Here is a 23,521-nt window from a genome sequence, read left to right as displayed (position 1 = left end):
CTATTCTGTTGCTGAGCTGACCCACCACACCTTGTCCCATTTGAAAAATCCCTGCTTACACTTAGGTTTATATCTTCTGTCTTCTCCTAAGCCTAAGTAGTTTTTTCCCTGTGCTTCTAGACCCTTTTACTCTATGAGCTAGCATTTTCAGAAATTTTTTATTTTTCCATGGCTAGATAGCCCATCCAGTAAAAGCCATCCATTCCATAATGTCAGGGTCATAGGAGCCAGAGATTGAGTTTCATTGTGACTTAGCAGCATGAAACTGTTTGTGAAACTGTGTAGGCCTTATAATTATCAAGATATGTTTTTAAATTTATTAATTAATTCTACTTTATTTTATTGTTTTTAATGCTGAGGTTGGCATTTTAATTTCAAAATGGAAATAGTATTTGTAAGATGATTTGAAAAGAAAAATACATGCACGGTTCTATGTCTGGTAATGGCTAAGATTGCTCCTAATGGAACTTTCCACAGATAGGAATCATAAATTCTGGACAGTGTAAAAAAGCACTGAAGGCAATGGAGAACAACCACTTAGAAGAAGAAAATGACACTGAGTGAGTTTCCTGTTTTTTACAGCTTCTAGCCTGAGAGAAGGTCCCATCGATGGGGCAGCCAAAACTGAAAAAGGGAAATCCACTGTTTTACTGGCTTGAAAAATCAGAAGATAAAATTATAGTCACTACTGCAGATGTAAAGTGAGTAGGAAATCTTAGGAAGAAGATACCAGATAGAAGAAACCCCATACTTTTATTATAAAGTCTGTCAAAATTTTATCTGATACCTGAACTACACATGTGAAAGACAGGCTCCAAACAGCATAATTAAGGATAAAGGAATTTAACTGAGATTTCAGCTGACCTATGTATGGGAGACAAAGTTTGGGATTTCAGTTCAGCCAAGTTAGTTGTTTGCTAAAATAATCAAAAATCAACATCTTTCAGAAGAACATAGCAGAATCCAGACTCTTAAAATATGTTACTCACAATGTCCAGGTCAAAGTTACCAAATATATGAAGAAACAGGAAACACATACTCAAGAGCAAAAACCAAAACTCAAAAGGCAATGAAGACAACCCCACTACCACCAAGATAACCCAGATTTTGGATTTATCAGACAAAGCATTTATAATATGCTCAAGAGTTTGAAGGAAAATACCCTTGGATAAATAAATAGGAAATCTCAAGAGAAATAAAAACTATTAAAAAGGAACTAAATGGAAATTCTAGAATTTAAAAATACAGTATTTAAAATAAATGTCACTCTCGCTTAACAGCAGCATACTGGAGATGAAGGAAGAGTCAGTTAACTTAAAGATAAATCAATAGAATGTATCCAATCTAAAGAACAGAGGAAAGTGGGGAAAGAATATAATAAAACAGACAGAAGCTCAGGAGTCTAATTATGTGTAACTATAATCCCCAAAGGGAAAGAGGAAGAAAATGAAGTTTTCTTCCTTTTTCTCTATATTTGAAAATGTTTGAAAAAATAATAACCTAAACTTTCCAATTTTGGTGAAAGACATAAATTACAAATTTATGTCTTTCAACCTCAGCAAACCCAATCAGGATAAATATGAAGAAAATTTTGTCTAGGTTCATTACAGTTAAAGTGCTCCAAACTGAAAAGAATAAGAAAATCTTGAAAACAGAGAAAAATAAGTTACAGAATTACATAAAGGGACATCAATTTAGATGATCACTCACTTCTTATCAGAAATAATGAAGGCCAGAAGACACGGAAACAGTATTTTTTAAATGCCAAAAGAAAAAAGCTGTCAACTCTGAAATACAAATCCAGTGAAGATATTAAAGAACAGTGGAGAAATAAAAACACTTTCAGATAAAAGAAAACTAAGGGGATTAGTTACCAGCATACCTAACACTGTAAGAAATGCCAAGAAAATTCTACAGATTGAAAAGAAATAAAACCAGCTTGAATTTCAGCTCTTCAAGAAGGAATGAAGAACATGAGCAATAGTAAATATGTGGGTAAATATGATTTTTAAGTTCTTTAAAATATGATTATGCAAAGCAAAAATCACATAATATTGTGAGGTTTACATATGTAGATGTAATATATAATTCTCTATTATATATAACAACCATACCATAAAAGAGAGGGTGTAAATGGGACTATACAGTTGCAAAGTTCTGACATTTTATATCAAGTGATGTGATATTAACTACTATGTAGACTGTGAGAAGTTAAGGATATATATTATAATCCCTAGAGCAATGGTTCTCAATTTTTTTAGCCTCAAGACCCCATCACACTCCTAAAAGTTATTGAGGATGCCAGAGAGCTTTTGTTTGTGTATATCTATTAATACAAACCATACTGTAAATAAAAAATTAAGAGATTATAAAAATATCCATTTATTAATTTATTTAAAATAAGCCATTACATTCTAGCATAAATGTTTTATTAAAAAATTTTAAACAACAAAATAATAGAAGATAAGCATTGTTTTACATTTTGCAAATCTTTTTAGTATCTGACTTAATAGAACACAGCTAGATTTTTATGTCTGCGTCTGCATTCAATCTATTGTGATATGTTGTTTAGGTTGAAGCATATGAAGAAAATCCATCCTCATACATATATGTAGTTGGAAATGGAGGAGAATTTTAATAGACTTTTCAGATAATTGTGGATATCTTCTTTAATACTACACCAAAACTCAGAAGTGGAGGTTTCTTAAAGGTTAGTTGCCATGTGGAATATAAAAACCATATTGGTGAACTTTTTGTACTCTCCATTGGTCGATCTTGCATTTGAATCATTTTGTAACATCATGCATTAATCATTTGGAAAAGAATGGTCCTAGATCTTCAAAATGTTAATACATTTCATTAGACAGTATTGAAAAGCATGTGTTAATCATCAGACCATCTCATTAGAAAAGTCTTTTAGTTTTAAGAAGCTGTTAATCTTACAGTACAAGTATGTACAAGTTTCTAAAAATTACAATTTTCACTTAAAAGTTTACATTTTATCATTGGAAATAAATGCTGCCAGATGTTTTCATTGAAGTGATACACTCATTTTATTTATTTTTGAAAAAATACATGCCCAGTAGCCAAATCCAAATAAACCATTGTTTGTCTGCCAGAGTTGCCTGTCAGGTAAAAAATGGTGTTCTGTGAAAAAAAGTGGTTAGATCCACTCACAAGTCAATCACTTAAGTGCTTTTCCTCAAAATAGCTGCTGTACTTGAGTATGGAGGAGAATTACTTTAAGGGCACATCTCATCTTATCACACGAATGTTAAATACACATGTACTCTAAGGTTTATATTTAATATAAATTATATTTTCACTGCGTCACCAAAGATATTCTTCAAAGAAACTGACTCTCTTTTTTTAAGTACGAGTGCATAGTAGTAAAGAATACAGTCACTGCTGGTACCGTTCATTGCCACCATCTTGATTTATGCTAAGGCCCAATAATTTTACACACAATTGGTTTAGCACAGATAGTGAATATATCAACACAGTTGACCCAGGATAAACAATCAGAAAGGTTATTCAACGCTTTGATTATTTTGGTACCACTTGTGTTTCCTATCAGGCGTTGACATAAAAGAACATTTTCTTGGATGATTCGTTGGTGCTGACAGCATATAAATACAACAAAATAAGCCCTGCCACATCTGTACATTCATTCATTTGTAAGACAAAAATGTATTTGTAGACAAAACATTAAATTAATCTTTACATTTTCAGTTAAATACTTAAATCAGTGAATTTATGTATAATTGGAAATGGCAATGACATGGTTCTTTTATAAACTTTCCATCCAGCAGGCATTCAGCAATGTCGATTATGTAAGGCTATACTGGTTTCTCATCTATAGAGTACTTTACTGGCCAATGCAATATAATAACTTAGCCTTTATAATGCTTCAGTGAGTGGCCATTTCCATTCTAGTCTGGAAAGTTATAAAAACAATATTTGGTGTTTAAAGCATTAATGATACCTACATTTAAAATTTCAATTCCTTTTGCTTTAAACTCTGAATGGTCTCAAAGTGATGCTGCAGCTTCACTTGGACCATAAAACTATTCAAAAATGTTCTGTTACAGAAGACACAATAAAGTAAATTATTAACATTTATAAAACTTACTGAAAGAGGCTTCATATTTTTTCATATTTTCGTAATATTTTTTCCTTATTTATAGTTTCATCGAGTTCATTTGATGTAGATTCCTCTCTTCATTGAGTCAGAGAACTGTCTATCACTTTCATCTTTCTCAGCATCTTAGAGGTAAACAGGGAAGTTGGATGTTGGGAAAGATTATTGTGCTAAAATATATAACACAAAATTTACCATTTTAACCACTATTAAGTGTAGTCAGTGTCAAGTATAGTTCAGTATCATTAAGTACATTCATATTGTTGTGCAGCTGTCACCACTGTTCATTTTCAGAATGTTTTTCTCATCCCATACTGAAACTCTGTATCCACTAAGCAATAATTCCCCCATTTCTAGGCTAATGATCCATTCTTAAATATGAAAATATATGTAATTTTTTTATTTTAAAGTAAAATATTATATTCTAAAATCAGTTTTATTTCTAATTAATTTTTTTAAGTTTTTGAAGAAAATTCTTAAATATTGTAAAATAAATCTTCATGGTATACATATTCTTGTGTTTCCATGTAGGTGTGAGCACAATTCTAAATAACCCGTGGATAAAAAAAAAAAAAGAAATAACAAGGGAAATTCTAAAATATTGCAAACTGAAAGATAATGAAATAAAATATATCAAAATTTGTGGAATGCAGTAAAAAATGTACTTGAAGGGAAAAGCACAGTTTTAAATAATATATTAGAAAATAAGGATATAAAATGAGTGACACAAGATTCTGCCTTAGAAATGGTAGTGGGAGTGTGTGGAGTAGGAAAACGTAAGCCCAAAGTAAGTAATAGAACTGAAATAGGCCAGGCATGGTGGCTTTGGGAGGCTGAGGCAGACAGACAGTTTGAACTCAGGAGTTTGAGACCAGCCTGGGCAATATGATGAAATCTCATCTCTACAAAAAATACAAAAATTAGCTGGGTGTGGTGGTGTGCACTTGTAGTCCCAGCTGCTCAGGAGGCTAAAGTGGGAGGATAGCTGGAGCCTGGGAGGCAGAGGTTGCAGTGAGTCAAGATCATGCCACTGCACTCCATCCAATGCAATAGAGCCATATACTGTCTCAAAAAAACAAAAAACTGAAATAAAATAAAAATAGAAATCAATGAAATAAGAAACAAAACTTGGAGAAATTAAAGCCAAAAGTTGATTCTTGAATACATCAATCAATTTTATCTACAGGAAAAGAAAACAGTGAAAATACAAATTGCCAATGTTATGAATGAAAGAGGGAATATCACTAAACATCTTATAGACATTAAAAGACAAGAGGATATATGAACAACACTTTGCTGATAAATTTGAGAACTGAGATGAAATGGACAAATTCTTTTAAATATACAACTGTAAATTGATAGAAGACGAAATTTATCTTATGTTAGATTTTGTAATCTAAGTAGACCCACATTTATTAAAGAAATTAAAGTTATTATCAAAAATTTCTCAAAACTGCAGACCCGAATGATTTCACTGGTTGATTCATCAAATATTTAAAGAAGAAACAACACCAATAGTATACAAACTCTTAGAAAATAGAGGAGGGGGCTGGACACGGTGGCTCACTCCTGTAATCCCAGCGCTTTGGGAAGCTGAGGCGGGCGGATCACAAGGTCAGGAATTCAAGACCAGTCTGACCAATATAGTGAAACCCCATCTCTACTAAAATGCAAAAATTAGCCAGGTGTGGTGGCATGCACCTGTAGTCCCATCTACTCGGGAGGCTGAGGCGGGAGAATCGCTTGAACCCAGGAGGTGGAGGTTGCAGTGAGCCAAGATTGCATCAATGCACTCCAGCACTCCAGCCTGGGTGGGCGACAGAGTGAGACTCCATTCCCCCCACCAAAAAAAGAAAGAAAATAGGCCGGGCACGGTGGCTCACACCTGTAATCCCAGCACTTTGGGAGGACGAGGCGGGTGGTTCACGAGGTCAGGAGATGGAGACCATCCTGGCTAACACGGCGAAACCCCGTCTCTACTAAAAAAATACAAAAAATTAGCTGGGCGTGGTGGCGTGCGCCTGTAGTCCCAGCTACTTGGGAGGCTGAGGCAGGAGAATGGCGTGAACCCAAGAGGCAGAGCGTGCAGTGAGCCAAGATTGCGCCACTGCACTCCAGCCTGGGCGACAGAGCAAGACTCTGTCTCACAAAAAAAAAAAAAAAAAGAAAGAAAGAAAAGAAAATAGAAGGGAAGAACACTTTTCCTTTTTTTTTTTTTTTTTTTTTTTTTGAGACACCCAGGCTGGAGTGCAGTGGTGTGATCTCGGCTCACTGCAAGCTCCGCCTCCCGGGTTCACGCCATTCTCCTGCCTCAGCCTCCGGGGCAGCTGGGACTACATGCACCCACCACCACGCCGGGCTAATTTTTTGTATTTTTAGTAGAGACAGGGTTTCACCGTATTAGCCAGGATGGTCTCGATCTCCTGACCTCGTGATCTGCCTGCCTCGGCCTCCCAAATTGCTGGGATTACAGGCGTGAGCCACCGCGCCCGGCCGGGAGAACATTTCTTAGACCCGGTTTTATGAGGCCAGCGTTAGTTGATGCTAAAACTTGACGAAGATATAGTGGCAGCCGTCTGTATTCGCAGGTCCTACATCCATGGATTCAACCAACCTTGAACTGAAAATATTAAATAAATACAAAGTAACGATACAACAATAAAAATAATATAACTTTTTAAAAACAATACAGAATAACAACTATTTACATATTTTTCACAGTATTCGGTATTATAAATAATCTAGACATGATTTAAAGTATACAGTAGGATGTGCACACTATGTGTAAATACTATACCATTTTATATAAGGGACTTGAATATCTGTGGACTTTGGTGTATCCACAGGGGGTCTTGGGACCAATCCATGGATACTGAGAGATGGCTGTACATTAACACTTACAGACTAGTGTTCCTAATACTTAGAGACAAAATCTAATCAACATATAAAAAGGATAATTTATTGTGTCCAAAAGATGTCTATCCTAGGAGTGCAGCATTGGTTTAACATTTAGAATCAGTGTAATTCACTACATTAAAACAAAAGAGAAAAACCACATAATCATTTCAATAAACAATGAAAAGGCATTTGACTAAATTTAGTAACCTTCGTGATTAAAAAAAGAAAGAAAAAACTCTCAGCTAATAGAGAATAGAAGAAAAGGAAAGTACTTCAATATCATAAAAGACATCTACTAAAAATCCTAAAACTAATGTCATACTTAAATATTGAATGTTCTGCCCCTAAGATTGGCAACAAAGTAAGGATATCAGCTCTCACCATTTTTATTCAATATTCCAATAAGACAAGAAGAAGATACAAAAGGTAAAAAGTGGAAATTAAGAAGTAAAACTGTCTCTAATTGCAGATAACAGTTATTTAAGGAGAACATCTTAAGGCATATACTAAACAACTAGAATAAATGAGTTTAGCAAGTTCTCAGAATAGATCAAAATACTACAAACACATTGTATTTTTATATATAACAGGAATAATCAATTGGAAAATAAAATTTAAATGAACAACACCATTTACAATAGTAGCTCAAAAAAAAGATATTTAGGAAAAAATTTTCCAAAAAGCAAGCAATATCTGTATACTGAAAACTACAAAATACTGCTAAGAAAAACCAAAGAAGACCTAAAATTAGTGAAGAGATATGCCATGTTTGTGGATTGGAAGGTGCAGTATTGTTAAGATGGCAATTCTCCCCTAATGAATCTGTAAATTGAATGCAAACCAAATCATAATTTTACCATGCTTTTTTTAAAAAAAGGAAATTGGGCTGGATGTGGTGGCTCACACCTGTAATCCCAACACTTTGGGAGGCCTCGGTGGGAAGATTACTTTGGCCTAGGAGTTCAAGACCAGCCTTGGCAATGTAGTGAGATGCTATTTCTACAAAAAATTTAAAATTAGCAAGACATGGTGGTGTGCACCTGTAGTCCCAGCTACCTGGGGAGCTGAGGTAGGGATACCCTTGAGCCCAGGAAGTCAAGGCTGCAGTGAGCTGTGATCACACCAAAGCACTTCGGTCTGGGTGACAGAGTAAAATTCTGTCTCAAAGATAAATAAGTAAAAATTTAAAAATTGAAATTGACAAGTTGGGAAACTCACCAAGTGGTATACAGCTTTTCACATGTCAATCATACTTCAATAAAGTGGTTTAAAAAGAAGAAATTGACAAGCTGATTCCAAAATTTGTATGACAAGGTAGATGATCTAAATATTTAAAGTAGTGCTGGCTGGGCGGCGCGGTGGCTCATGCCTGTAATCCCAGCACCATGGGAGGCCGAGGTGGGTGGATCACAAGGTCAGGAGATCAAGGCCATCCTGGCCAACATGGTGAAACCCTGTCTCTACTAAAAATACAAAAATTAGCTGGTCATGGTGGCACGTGCCTGTAATCCCAGCTACTCGGGAGCCTGAGGCAGGAGAATTGCTTGAACCTGGGAGGTGGAGGTTGCGATGAGCCAAGATCACACTGCTGCACTCCAGCCTGGCGATAGAGCAAGACTGTGTCTCAAAAATATATATATATAAAAAAATAAAAAATAAAGTAGTGCTTTCCTATAGAATTTTCTGTGTTCATGAAAATATTTTGTAGCTGTACCGTTCAGTATGATAGCTAGCCAAATATGACTTAAAAAGTGGCTAGAGCAACAGGAACTGTTCAGGAATTTTTAGTTTAATTTAAATGTAAAAACTCTCATGTGGCTAGTGGCTATTGTGTTGAACAGTACAGAAAGTAACCCTGAAAATGAAAGGGGTTCATACTACATTATGTTGAAACTTAGTATAAAGCTACAATAATTAAGACAGTGTGCTACTGACATGAGAAAGACAGATTAGTAGAACAGAATGAGAGCTTAGAAATCAATCTACACTTAATGTGATTTATTGATTTTTGACAAAGATGGTAAAGCAGTCCAATACCGCAAGAAATTTTTTAAACTAGTGGTGCTGAAGCAACTCGGTATCCATATGGAATAAAATGAACCTCCAACTCTATTTCATACTATACACAAAAATTAATTCAAAATGGAACATAGACCTAAATGTAAATGAAACAAGTGAAAAGCTTCCAAAAGAAAACGGGGTAGTTGCAGCAGATTTCTTAGAGGGGCAATAAAAGGTAATAACCATGAAAAAATAAGTTGATAAATTAGAATTAATTAAAATTTAATCTCATCAGGCTGGGCATGGTGGCTCACGCCTGTAATCCCAGCACTTTGGGAGGCCAAGGTGGTCAGATCGCTTGAGGTCAGGAGTTCAAGACCAGCCTGGCCAACATGGTGAAACCCCATCTCTATTAAAAATACAAAAATTTGCCAGGCGTGGTGGCAGGCGCCTGTAATCCCAGCTACTCAGGAGGCTGAGGCAGGAGAATTACTTGAACCCGGTAGGCAGAGGCTGCAGTGGACCAAGATTGCACCACTGCACTCCAGCCTGGGTGACAGAGGGAGACTCTGTCTCAAAAATAAAAAATAAAAATAAAAGAAGTAAAAATTCTTATCAAAGGCAAGACTGAGAAAATGCAAAGGCAGGCCACAGACTTCAAGAAAATCATATATCTGATGAGAGTTGATTGTTAGCATATAAAAAGATCTCCTACAACTTATTGATTTAAAAAGACAACCCAGTTTGGAAGTGGTCAAAAGATTTGAATAGATTCTTCACAAAGAAGATATAACAATGCCCAGTAACACAATATTAGTCATCTGGGAAATGCAAATTAAAACCGAAATGAGATATCACTACACATCTTCCAGCGTGGCTGAAAAGATTGACAGTCCTGAATGAGGTCTATAATTGGACAGTTGGGTGGAAAAACTGAAACTGTCACACTTTGTTGGAAGTATAAAATTGTACATCCATTTTAGGAAAAGATTTGTCAGTTTCTTACACAGCTGAACTTATGACCACCATATGACCCAGCAATTCCACTCTTAGGTAGTTACCCAAAAGAGGTGAAAACATATCCACAAAACTATTTGTACAAGAATATTCATAGATTCTATCTAACTGTCATGTAAACAAACTCATATAATCAGAAAGTGGAATTAATGTGATTTACTGGCTCAATTTTCCTGGGTCTGAGTTTTCCAGGATGTGGGACTTCAGGTGCTAAAACCAGAAAACCCCTAAGCAAATCAGGAAGACTTGGTCACTGTCATTATCCTCTCAGCAATAAAAACAACTAACTCCTGATAGATACATCCAAAAACAAGGATGAACCTCAAAAACATTCTGCAGAATGAATGAAACATACAAGAGTTCATATTCTATGATGCCACTTACATGAACTTCTAGAGCAGGTAGAACTAAATTGTAAAAAAGCAGGGGAGCATTTGTGTTTTGGGTTTGGTTGATGGGGAAGGGGTGTGAGGGAACTTTCTGGAATGATGATGTTCTATATTTTGGTGGAGATTTGGGTTACACAGGTGTATACATTTGTCAAAACTCAATGACGAGTAAGTTAAGGTTTCTGCATATCTGCATTCTCAAAGTATCTGTAAACACTATTGAACTGCAATGTTTTGGATACTGAGGTGTTTAGGAGTTAGGTATAACTCTTTTTCACTTATCAAGTGTGGAATTTCTTTAAAAGTGGTATGTAAGTGTCAGAGACAGGGAAAGGAAAATCATTCCTTGAGAATTTCTCCTGAGTTGAATTGTTTGTTCTGACTCTATTTTAGGAAGATTTTCTTCAACTTTTGATAACACTTTCCATGTCACTGGATCCTTATTTTTCATTTTGTAATCCTGTATTTTGCGGGGGTGAATCTTTTGTTTTCCAAATGAGTGGGTGTCTTTCGTTGTTTTGTTTGTAATTTGACTAGAGGTTGTTTGGTTTGTTGTATTAATTACTTCCACATTGATTCTTTGCTCTTTTCTCACAATCTTTTTTTAAAAGCTTCCATAGTATTTATAGATTTAAACAGAGTTTCTCTGTATTATAGCCTGTTTCTGACATTTGTCTTATTTCCCAAAGCAGTGCATATAAACTTTTGCAGTTATTTTTGAGGATGGTAATTCTTACAGCATTCTGTTTTCTTGTTCTTGTTTCCTTACTTTGCTTTAATAATACATTACTTCTAAAATTGGATCTGGAGTGGTTTTAGATTAACTTTTTTATTAACAATTTTTTTTTGGATTCACAAAAATAAAATAGCATATTGTAGAAAATTTTAGCCTAATTTTTAAGTTTTGCCAGTTTTATTTTCACACATACTTTTTGTGATGGTAGTGTGTTAGCTCAGAGAAGGTACTCTGTTACTATCCCAACATCTTTCAGGGTATCTTTTATGGTTTTGTTCTTTCTTTTCATATACCTCTAAAATGAGTTGTTCTGAGGAAGTCAGTTATAATAATAGTTCTCAACCCCACAAGAGCCCTGCAAGACCCAGTGCAGTTCTAATGAAAACATTTTTAATTACCTGTTTCTATCCTGAAATTAATGGCTTTTTAACCTACCTACACACATAAAATTCAGTGTAATTGCCTTAATTGTAACATAATGAGGAAATAAAAGAGAGTAATTAATAAATATTTTGATACATTACTTTTGGAGCATGATGTAAGAGATGTTTGTATTTAGACACAGAAACCATGAATGGGGCAGCTATAAATGCAAACTGTTACGGTGTGTTGCATTGGTCACTTGTATACCACAAGCAATATTGCTGTCAATGTCATGATTTTCTGAAATATTTGAACAACTGATAAAATTCTGAAGAAAACAAAGTACAAATTTCCTTCAATTTACATATTCTATGTGTTTCTGGAAATTTGGGCATCTATTTAAACTATGCAAGCATGTACTTCGTTTATATTCAAAACAGAATTAGGTTCTGACTCAGATCATTATAAAGAGGTGTTTCATCTTCATGAATGTCCGGGAGGACATTAGAAAGTTATCAAGGCCAGAGCACAGTTATCTTAGGTGGAGGATTCTCCTGTGACTTGCAAGTCATCTAGCGTCCCTGGACCTTGTGCACTAAGTGCCATAATTGCCCCTTCTTAATCATTGTGACAACCAAACACAAACTTCCAAAACACAATATTGGGTGTTTGTGTGCAATGGAACTCTTTGGCAAGGATGTCACAGTAATTTTTTTAATGCATAAAATAAAATACACAGGATTGCAAAGAAAATGGATTTATGGAAATACAGACCCCAGGTTAAGAATCTCTGCAAGAGGTGACTACCACACCCTTCTCCAATATACACACTCCAGTTGAGAACCACTAAGTTGGAAGAGCTTTTTATGTTGAGGGAAATGCTGAAAGCCATAGTCTTAAAATTTTAAGGATTTGAAAGTACATATGGGTGCCCAGAACATTTGCCATCAACACTGTCATCAATAGGGGACTAACAACCACTCTCTAATAGAATCTAAAAGAATGAAAGCAAATAGCATAGGAACTCTATTTCTATTCTAATTTTGTATCAGAAATTAAGTGTATCAAATGGACTAATGCTTCTGTTTTCCATTCTTTTCTCATTACGACTAAACTACCTCTTTGATTAACATCAATTAAAGTTCAGATCTTTTGCCAACTTGTTTATTCATATATTAAAAGACAACCTTGGCAGAACAAAAATCTTTCTCCAGCTGCTATTTGGCAAGTTGGCAAAAAACGTCCACATATTAAACACAAGCAGTTCTAGGAATAGAAATTGAAAAGCAAAATAATCAAGAGTTTATTTCAACAGGTGCTCACTTAATGCTTTCTAGGAGTACATTGCAAGAGGTGACCATATTGTATGTACATGAATAGCTTGTCATGACAAATGTGTAGAATACTAAAGATGATTTTTATTTGTTTTAGGGTATGTCTCTGTGCCAGACTGTCGTCGTGGGCTCTGTAGTCATTCTTCTGTACTCTTCCAGAGCTTGTTATAATTTGGTGGTGGTCACCATATCTCAGGATACATTAGAAAGTCCATTTAATTATGGCTGGGATAATCTTTCAGATAAGGTAAATACCTACCACATATTCCCAGTCTAACAATGTGATAATTAACTTACCCTCATCTAGGAGAATACTGTAGTGTTTGACTTACAAACACATTTATGGAATCTCTGTTTACTGTCAGTAATCATACTTAAAGCTTTGTGTTTAAAAATCTTTATATATGTGTGACATTTGAAATGGTTCTTCACAGAGAACTTCTACCAAAGGAGTATTTTCTCTCTCCTTTTTGGTAAATAATAATAGTGCCACAGGCCTCTTGGTCGTATGCTAATTTTACTTATTTTTGTTAATGATGGTGTTTAAATATTTCTAGATAAATGAATTGGCTATTATTAGCCAATTTTCCTCCTCTTTATTAGGAGGAAAGTAACTCTCCCCTACCCAAGAATTACATATACTCTTACTATTTGGTTCAGGTTTAGATGTTTAAATAATGGCTTTCATAAAAATCTGGCTTTGTCAGCCTTGATAATGGGAGAGCATTCGTAGTTCCTTGGGTGTCCAGGTATTTGCTATCATAATTCCCAGTACTCTATGCATATTTTAACTTTCTAGCATTCCCATATGCTTCCTAAATGTACATTTTGACATAGCTATGTGTCATATTTTAATAGTAATTTAGCTTTGTACTGAATTTTAGGGACCTTGGAATACTGTTTTTCATTTACCTTTCTAAAGTGAAGGAATTTTCACATGTGGTTCCTTGTGGCAGATTCTCTTCACTCTTTTTTCCATTTCCCTCTCCCAACATCTGATAGAACAGAAACAAATTTAATATGTAGATTAGGTCCAAAAGCATATTTTAAGTAGAGCTGAGCTGAGTGACTTAACATGTTACATTTTTCTACAGGTGTAATTCAGGGTAAGTGCTGTTATTTTGCCTATGGAGCAGCTGGAACAGTAATGTCTTTAAAAGTCACTCTCTTCAGATTATGGGGCCTAAATATGAGATCACTCCTTATTATCCATATATTAAAATGGTCATAAACTGATACATTTTAAAAATTAACTGCTTTTTATTCTAACTTCAAAGCATTTTATGTCCTTTATAGGATAAGTGTCATTACGTGAGAAACCACAAAATATAGAAAGTTTTAAAGTTTATGTGCCTGTAGTTAATATATTTTATCTTACCTGATTTGAAACAAGTTAACTGTGGAGGTGATTGCTTATACATTAAACAGATGTAAAAATTCTCGGCCATATTCTGTTTACAGGCTCATGTAGAAGACATAAGTGGAGAAGAGTATATAGTATTTGGAATGGTCCTCTTTCTGTGGGAACACGTGCCAGCATGGTCGGTGGTACTGTTTTTCCGGGCACAGAGATTAAACCAAAATTTGGTATGATATCATAATATTCCCCAATGCTTGTTCTCTTATTTTTAAAAATTATGGAACATTTGTATTGATTTTCTATTTTTGGCAAAGGTTAAAACTAAAAATTATTGTAGTTTCTAGCCTCCTTTCTTAGTGGAAAAGTAAAACCTTCATATGCTATCTAATACTTTGTTCACAGGCACCTGCTGGCATGATAAATAGTCACAGTTACAGTTCCAGAGCTTACTTTTTCGACAATCCAAGACGATATGATAGTGATGATGACCTGCCAAGACTGGGAAGTTCAAGAGAAGGAAGGTAGATGTAACAAAGCCACTTAGCCTGAATTACTATTGAAATTGATTGAAAAAAAAAATCTAAGCTTTAACCAAAATATGAAAAAAGGTGATTTGGTAGTAATATGTCAATAAATAAGATCGGCAATACTGGAGTTTAAAGCAGATGTTAAACCCAGGGTGGGACCTGCATTATCAGGAACTACCATCTGACTAAAGCATATATGCCTTTGGGCTTAAATGGTACCATTTCATTTCAGGATCACTTGCTGGTTCAGAGCTGTTTGTGGGAGGGGGATGCACAAGGAAGAAATACCATTATAGTGATTATGTATCTGTTTCCATATCTCTAGTGCTGGTCAAAATTCAGAGAAACCCTAGATAAAACTCTGGGGAAGCTTAACTGCCATAGGAAATCTTCCCATGCCCTCCTTGTTTCAAAACCATTTCAAGTCCTTAACTAGTACACTATTAGCTGTGATTTGGGCAAGGAGAAAAGCTTAATGGCTGAAGCCATCAAGCATAATGGCTTCAGCTTGATATGACATTTTCTGTAATCCTAACTTCATCAGGACAAGTTACACAATCTGTTTTTTGAGCCTGTTTTTCATCTGTAAGATAGGGATAATAGAACCTATCTCAGAGTTTGTTGTGAGGGTTAAATGTATATGTGCGTCTGCATACATACATACATACATACACAGATGTCTTAGAATAGAACCTAGTACAAAAGGACTACATTGTTATCAGCTGATGATCAAGTTCTACCAGTTCCGAGTGGCATTTATTCATTCTTTTGTAACATAATGCGATATAGAATCCAGGATATTAGATAAAAGTCAATAAATTTGTGGAAAGGCATTATGTTATTTGACAAAGAACATATTTCAATATATTTGATTGCTTTTATTACAAAATTCATTGAAAATGCTAAAAATTCAAATGTGACTTCTTATATCCTGATCATAGTCCTATGGCTTCTTTGCCTTTTTTTGTTGCAGTTTACCAAATTCGCAAAGTTTGGGCTGGTATGGCACCATGACTGGGTGTGGCAGCAGCAGTTACACAGTCACTCCCCACCTGAACGGACCTATGACAGATACTGCTCCTTTGCTCTTTACTTGTAGTAATTTAGATTTGAACAATCATCATAGCTTATATGTGACACCACAAAACTGACAGCATCACCAAGTCATGATTCTTGAGTTGTTTTTCATAAATGTGTATATTCGATGTGTTTAAATTCCATCTACATAAACATTCCATTATCTGTTGCAACTGAAAACAAAATCTGGAAGTGTGGCTGTGTTTGGTAAAGAACACAGCTATTATTTTTGACCTTTTCATAGTAAAATGAAGTAAAACGGAAAGTTTGGAGTAGGAGAAAAGAGAGATTAGATCTTAAGGCACTTGATGGCCTCCAAAAATCCTGACTTTGGAACATCAAATGCATGTGTGCACTTTTATCTTTGTTCTGAAAGAGTCACTGCAGTCCCCAAAGTCATATGCCAATGTTCACACTGGAATACTATATTGTACACCGAACTGGAAGGCAATTTTCCTATGAAAATCAAAGCCTGTATATTCATTGGTATGCTCTATATGGAAATCTTAATAAAAATTTTATAGTGTGAACAGTGCAGAGTTAAGGCATAAAAATGTTTCACTCTCTATAAAAATCTACTGAAAATGTGTAATCATTGAAGACAGTTCTTTTAAGCATGATTTTAAAATAGCGACTGAAATTCAATCATTTTAAACAAATGATAGTAGTAATCCATTAGTTATGGCCAGCAGTGTTCTTTGGAGGCCACAATAATTTCAAGAGGAAAATATACCAGTGAAAATGGTGTGGCTATTTTGAGTAGAATTGGTCAGTTGATTATTTTGTATAATTGAGATATATGTGGTAGTTTAAGCATGATTCTTCAAGAAAGCAATAGTGACTTTTGCATAGGGAGATTTTGGTAGAAACTTCTTGGGACTAAACAAGTTTAGAGATGCATTTAAGAATTATTCACAAAATGTATAATTCTAAATTAAAACAAATATATTTTCAAAAGCATTTGATTTCTCTGAAGCATGATATAGCAGTGAATCAGGATTGTCCTCAGGTAAATGAAATCATGATACATTATTGCAGTGAACTCAAGTGCAATACTTTGTGAGACATATAATTCCTCCTATGATTTTCACATTTGTATATCTTGTATATGGGAAAAGCCAAATTAAATTGAATTCAAATTAATTCCAGCATTAGACTAAATGAGCAAATTTAAGTAAATGTACAAACTAGGTAAGTATAAAACCACAGGTTAACAATATTGGAGTACTTTTAGAATTACATTAAAACTGTCTTAAATGTCCTATCCCAAATCTTAAAAAGAAGAAAATGGTAGGCTAAGATAATACAGAATTTTAAAATGCACTTTGTACCAGTGTCTATATGGAAAGAAGTAGATGCTGAATACCTCAAGATGCCAAGGGAACAAGCAACATTGGGAAGTTGTCACAACGTGCTCAAAGACTAACTACAATTGTCTGCTATCTATTTCTTCAGAACTGAAACTAATACGAGTATCCTTTTCTGTTTTATACTTTGATTAGAATGTTATTTCCTCCCAAGTAGCTGAGACGGAGGCTGAGGCGGGAGAATGGCGTGAACCCGGGAGGCGGAGCTTGCAGTGAGCCGAGATCACGCCACTGCACTCCAGCCTGGGAGACACAGCGAGACTCCGTCTCAAAAAAAAAAAAAAAAAAAAAAAAAAAAAAAAGAATGTTATTTCCTCTCTTACTTAAAATGTATTTCAACTTTTTAACAACTGATACAATAACTTCACAAAAGTAAAACACTAGGTTGAAACCCTAAGGAAAAACTGAAATTGTTAATGCTTTCCATCTTTTGGGAGGCAAGTACAGAGACAAATAAATTTCTTTTTATGATACAAAATGACTTTGTATTCAATCAGAAGCATATACTTACTTACATTATTTTGGGTTTGTTTGTAAGTTCTCTCATTGTAACCAAGTTATTTAAAATTGTATAATATAAAAAGTTAACCATGGTATTAAGTGACAAAAGCGTATTTTTATTACAACTTCAGTTGTTAGATTTCTTCTCAGAATGCCAACTGTTTATTTTGCTAATAATGTTAGGTATCTAACATTAGATAGAGCTGTCTGAAAAGATACATTGTCTTCGTTAATCCTTGGGGTTCAAGGTGATGACGTTTTTCTGGTAAGGTTCCCCTTGATAATGTTCCTATTTAACCAAACTAAAAAAGATTACTTTTTAAAAATTTCTCAGAAAAAATAACTTGGTTCTTTCTGCTGCATTAGTTGATTGTTCCAAATTTGAGATTTGTAAGTTTATTCTTATCACTGACTAGGGTACCCAAATTCTTGCATTTGTCTCCTTATACACATCTAACACATCACCAAAGACAAATAAAGATACACTCTGGCCCAATCTTTGCTTAAAAATTCCAAAGCACTAGGAGCACTTTAAGTTTGGTCTCGAAAGTTGTTTATAAAATCAAAGGGCTACCGATTCCCTGTTCATCCTGCACTGAAGCACATGATAATATCAAACCTTCATTTTTGTTCATTAAAAAGTGAATTTCATTACTTACGTGTGTAATTCTATAGTGATTAGCAGTATTTGTTTTCATCATTTCACTTGGGTGGCCATTAATTTTGAAACTTTTACCACTCATTGTAGTTGGTTGTAGTTTTATGGAAAATGTAATTTATAGCTAAAGTGGCTTTTTTACGCATAGCTGCCTTTTTTATTGTTTAACAGTGTTTCTCAGCTATATAATCAGTTTCAAACTGGTTGTAAAAGTATAGCTGTGGCCAATGAATGTATTTATTTGTTGTTTCACTAAATTGTAACAAAACACTACTATTGAAAATAAAAGTGTTTGTGCTTTTATTTAGAGGTCTGGTTTTCTTCATCTCTTATAATGGACTAAGTTTCTATCATATAAGGATAAGAACATAGTGCTACCACAAAAAAAAAAAAAAGAGAAAAAAATCAGGAGTTACAAATGATAGTTTGCCTTTAGTGATCGCATAATTTGTCGTATCACTTAATATACACCAGTTTGACATGAAGTGCCATGCAGTTTAAAATGCCAATACATTATTAGATAGTACATTTTTATTCAAACATTAAGCTAAGAAAAATTGTTGTATGAAATAATTTGTAACACCTCTCCCCGTCCCTTTAGAATCTTGAAACAGGAATCCATTTATCTACCTTATAATCCTAGGAAGGTATTCTTTGATTATTCAAGAAATTCTTCAATGATGCTTAACACAATTTTCCCATGAAAGAAGTTCCTTTTCTTCCCAGAATAGACCCTTTTCATGACCCACCAAAAACCATACCAAATCTTGAATACAATTTCAGCTTTATTGACCCCCTGAAGTCTACAAATCCTTGGGACTCTACTGACCCTTGCTGTAAAGTGAAGGGAGTGAAAGTATTTGGAATAAAGGTAGGACCTCTAATATAATAAAGATGTCACTTTAAAATCAATTTATTCAACAAACATTTATTAAACGTTCATATGCCAAAAACTATGCTATGGAGATGCAAAAAATAAAAAGGTTCCTTTTCCTGCCCTTAAGGAGCTCACATTCTAGTGAAGAAGACTTTTGAAAAATAAAACAATACAGTACAATTTAAGTGACATACAATAGAGGTAGGTTGTAATTACAGTGGTGACACAGAAGTAGAAGTTAGATGACTCTCCTTGAGTGGAGCAAGGGAGATTTTACAGAGGAAATGCTTATGTCAGGCCTGCAAGATGCATAGGAATTTTCCAAGTTGGGGAAGGATGACCAGCGCACTTGATGCAAAGAGTACAGCATTTACCAAGGCGGGAAACCTGGCCATACAGGGCTTTTGAAGAACTGTTAGGTCTGTTTCACCAGAACATTCGGTGGAGGAAACATATTACACATCAGAAGACCTTGTACACCAACCAGAGGGGTTTGGCTTTCTCCTGAAAGTTCCTGAAGTCATGGAAGGGTATTAGGGAGTAATGCTGTCAGAGTGCTTCTAGAAAGCCTACTCTGGTAACATTGAGCAACAAATAGGAGACCAGCTAGGTATAGGAGGCAGGTTAGTACTGTAGGTATTAATAATATCAATGAAGATGAAAGAGTGATGTATCAGAGAGGTGGAGATAAAATCAGTAAAAAACACTAAATGATAGGGGAAGGTGGAGAAGAGGAATGAGCCTAGAAAACATAGAATATAATGGTTCTAAAATTAACCAAAGTAAGGAACACAGGCATTAGAGTAGGTTTTGCAGACAATGAATGTTTTAAGACACAGGTGTCTGTGGGACAACCAAGTAAAGTGCAGCAGGCAGATGGATTGAGGAGTTTGGCTAAAGATAAGGATTTAGGAATTGCTGAACTGAAATGACCCAAGCGTGAGAAGTGGTGTTATGATTAAGAGGAAAAAAAAATGGAGGCCTGAGGAATAACATTAAAGGAATAAATGAAGAAGCTAAAAAGGGGGGGTTCAGGAGTGAGCAAAATGTAAAAAATCAAGGGAATAAATCTTTCAAGTACAGGCTGTCAAAAATGTCAAATAAGTAATAGCTTGTGAATTAAACTGTGGATTTAGAATTGATTTTAGACTTCACAGGAAGGGACTGTTAACTATACAGCCAAACGGCAGATTTCAGTTGCGGAGCCAGTGGAAGGTGACAAAGTAGAGGTAAGAATATTCCTTCAAAAGGATTGGCTGTTTAAAAAAAAAAAAAAAAAGGAAAGGAAGCATAAGATGAGAGAGGGGGATACACAAAAAATGGCCATTTGAACCCACACTGTATTTTATGTAGAGTGATCACTTCATAGTCTTTTGAGTCTCCAAGAGGATTGACTTATTTAGTGGGTTAATGTCTTTCTTTTCCTGCCTTAGAGAAAATGAAGTGGCAGAGGAAAATAGGTCACATTATTAAACTTAGTTCTGCGATTATTCATTTAAAATATACTGAATACATATGCATACATTCATCCAACAAATATATATTGGATACCAAGTATGTGCTTGGCACTGTAGCAGGCCTTAGGGACACAGAAGAAAAAGTGTACAGCAGTGTCAACTGACATTTCTTAACCACTATATAAATAAACCCCACTCTACTAATAATGGGACATTTCAACATGTTATACCTGATAAGACATATGTAAAGAGGGCACATGATTTTGAGGTATATAGCTTTTTCTCTACAATTACCATGTGATATAAATTCCTAAACCCCTTCAAATAGCTTTATAAATGAAGAGCTTCCATTAATGAAAACCTCCCAAAATTACAGTTCAGTTTTAGGGAGACAAAGGAACTTCGTGTATAAAAAAACAAAACTTAAACTGGGTATGGTGCAGACACCTGTATTCCCAGCTACTCGGGAGGCTGAGGTGGGAAGATCACTTCTGCCCAGGAGGTCAAGTTCCAGCCTGGGCAACACAGCAAAACCTTGTCTCTAAAAAAAAATTTTAATAAAATAAATAGCCTACCCTATTACTATACACATCAAACGTAAAACGGGCAACAAAACTCAAAAAGAACTTTAGACTGGAACTTGAAATTATTATTTATTCTAAGGCTTATAGTAGTATAGTTCCAGAATTGTGGGAGGTTTCTTTTTTTTTTCTGAGAAAATCATTTTTAGAAATTATTCAGTATTACACTGAAGTATTTAGGGTTAAAGGGGCATGATGCCTGTAACTGACTTTCAAATGATTGAGGAAAAATTGTGTGTGTGCGCATGTGTATGTGCATGTGAGTGTGTGTGTGCGCGTGTGTGTACAAAGAAAGCATGAAAGATAAAGTACATATGAACAATTAGTGAATCTGGGTAAGAGAGCTCTTTGTACTATTTTTGAAACTTTTCTGTAAATTGGAAATTATATAAAAATAAAAAGTGTTCCCCAAATTTTATTTAGTATTAGGGAAAGTATTATGAGAATAAATATATAATCTATTCAACTTTTCACAATGTTTAGAAATCTCCTGTGCCTTTGAGTTGTTATTGTACATTTCTACACACAAAAATAACCCAATCAAAATAGCAATATCATTCTAAAAGTGATTTGTTTCATACCAATGTATTTTAGGATTGCCAGATAAAATACAAGACTCCCAGTTAAATTTGAATTTCAAACAAATAATTTTTTAGTATAAGTATTTTCCAAATATTCCATGTAACATATTAAAAAACTAATTGTTGTTTATCTGAAATTCAAATCTAACTAGACAATCTTTATATTTATTTGCTAAATCCAGCAACCCTAAATGTATTGAAAAATTCTACATTGCTAATTACGGGTCATTCATGAGGCCTCCTTAGCATTTTCCTATTAAATGCTTGCCATATTTACCATAGTTTTATTTATATTACATCTTATTACACAAAATGCTAGTTTCAGACACTTAGAACATTCACTTTTATCATATATGAATTTGATAATCCTCCTTTTATTCAATATTAAACTTTAAAATTTGTACCACATTATTAAAGTATTACTTTTCCTCACAGTAGTATTATACATAGATGTAACACAATTTTTTAAAATGTGTTTACTTAAAACAATATAATTCTCCTTTACAAAAGCAACTTTATATAAAATGTTTGGCTTAAGACTGTCATTGCTATTATGCCTTTGAATGAAATTCCACTCTTTGGCCTCCACTGTCCAGAAACAGGCACATATCAGCTTGTTTTCTTTAATGAATACTTTGTAACAAGTTCCTGAAGTTTTCTAATTCTTTCACACTTGTAGAAATTCTGTAACCAAAAAATATTTCACTCAGAAATCATCTTAGATAAATTTTATCTGTAAAAGTTACTCACTTTGCATTTTAAAACAACATTTTTAAAGTAACTTATTTCAATAAATTTCAGGTGCATAAAACATTTAATATATTTTAATATATTTTAGTTCTTAATTTGACATGGTAAAACTAAGGTATTAATGTCCAGAAATTAGTTATTTTAAAAGTATTTAAATATGCATGCCAGATTCAGTGATTCACTCCTGTAAACCCAGTATTTTTTGAGGCCAAGATGGGAGAACTGCTTGAGGCCAGGAATTTGAGACCAGCCTGGGCAACACAGGGAGACCCGGTCTCTACAAAAAAAATTTAAAAATCAGCCAGTCATGGCTGTGTGTACCTGTAGTCGTAGCTACGTGGAAACCCTAAGTAGAACTGCTTGAGCCCAGGAGTTCAAGGACAGTGGGCTATGATCATTCCACTGCACTCCAGCCGGGGCAACATAGCCAGATCCTATCTCTAAAAAAACAAATTATTTTAAATAAATAAAATAGCCAGGTGCAGTAGCTCATGCCTGTAATCCCAGTGCTTTGGAAGGCCAAGGCGAGCGGACCACTTGAGTCCAGGAGTTTGAGACCAGCAAGGGCAATATAGCAAAACCCTATCTCTACAAAAAATTAGCCCAGCATGGTGGTGTGTGCCTGTATCCCAGCTACTCAGGTGACTAAGGTGGGAGAATCTATTGAGCCTGGGAGGCGGAGGTTTCAGTGAGCTGAGATCACATCAGTCAATCAAATACCTAAGTATGAGATACATAAGTATTTAAATACTTCTGTATTTTAAGCATTCATAAGTATACTCCCTTTATATTAAAGCATATAGTATTTGGTATAAAATATGTATGTATACAAATATAATATTTAGGTATAAGTATTCATAAAAGTATTCATCTGCTTAATATTAAAGAATATAAGTATAAAGTATA

The 23,521-nt window shown here is 34.6% G+C and overlaps 2 protein-coding genes across 4 annotated transcripts in view; one reads left to right on the top strand and one right to left on the bottom strand.

Annotated features, from left to right (window-relative positions):
* Window positions 1-18,672, top strand: part of LOC105481817 (G protein-coupled receptor 137C) — an 85,908-nt gene extending 67,236 nt beyond the window's left edge. Inside the window, exons 4-7 of one of the 3 annotated variants that reach the window (XM_071100183.1) lie at window positions 12,977-13,126; window positions 14,341-14,466; window positions 14,642-14,760; window positions 17,346-18,672. In XM_071100183.1, the coding sequence (XP_070956284.1) occupies window positions 12,977-13,126; window positions 14,341-14,466; window positions 14,642-14,760; window positions 17,346-17,367 (417 nt within the window). In that variant the 3' untranslated portion in view covers window positions 17,368-18,672. Of the gene's footprint in view, window positions 1-477; window positions 561-2,572; window positions 2,711-12,976; window positions 13,127-14,340; window positions 14,467-14,641; window positions 14,761-15,739 lie in introns of those variants that run through there. The other 2 variants (XM_011741565.3, XR_011625881.1) reach the window with 2 other exon arrangements.
* Window positions 18,673-19,266: 594 nt separating this feature from the next.
* LOC105481816 (endoplasmic reticulum oxidoreductase 1 alpha) overlaps window positions 19,267-23,521 on the bottom strand; it is a 59,109-nt gene continuing 54,854 nt past the window's right edge. The window contains exon 16 of the mRNA XM_011741564.3: window positions 19,267-22,549. Within this exon, the coding sequence (XP_011739866.1) occupies window positions 22,489-22,549 (61 nt within the window). The 3' untranslated portion in view covers window positions 19,267-22,488. The remainder of the gene's footprint in view (window positions 22,550-23,521) is intronic.

Source organism: Macaca nemestrina, chromosome 7 (assembly GCF_043159975.1).
Source record: "Macaca nemestrina isolate mMacNem1 chromosome 7, mMacNem.hap1, whole genome shotgun sequence".
NCBI lineage: Eukaryota > Metazoa > Chordata > Mammalia > Primates > Cercopithecidae > Macaca > Macaca nemestrina.
This window is presented reverse-complemented; position numbering and strand designations above follow the sequence as displayed.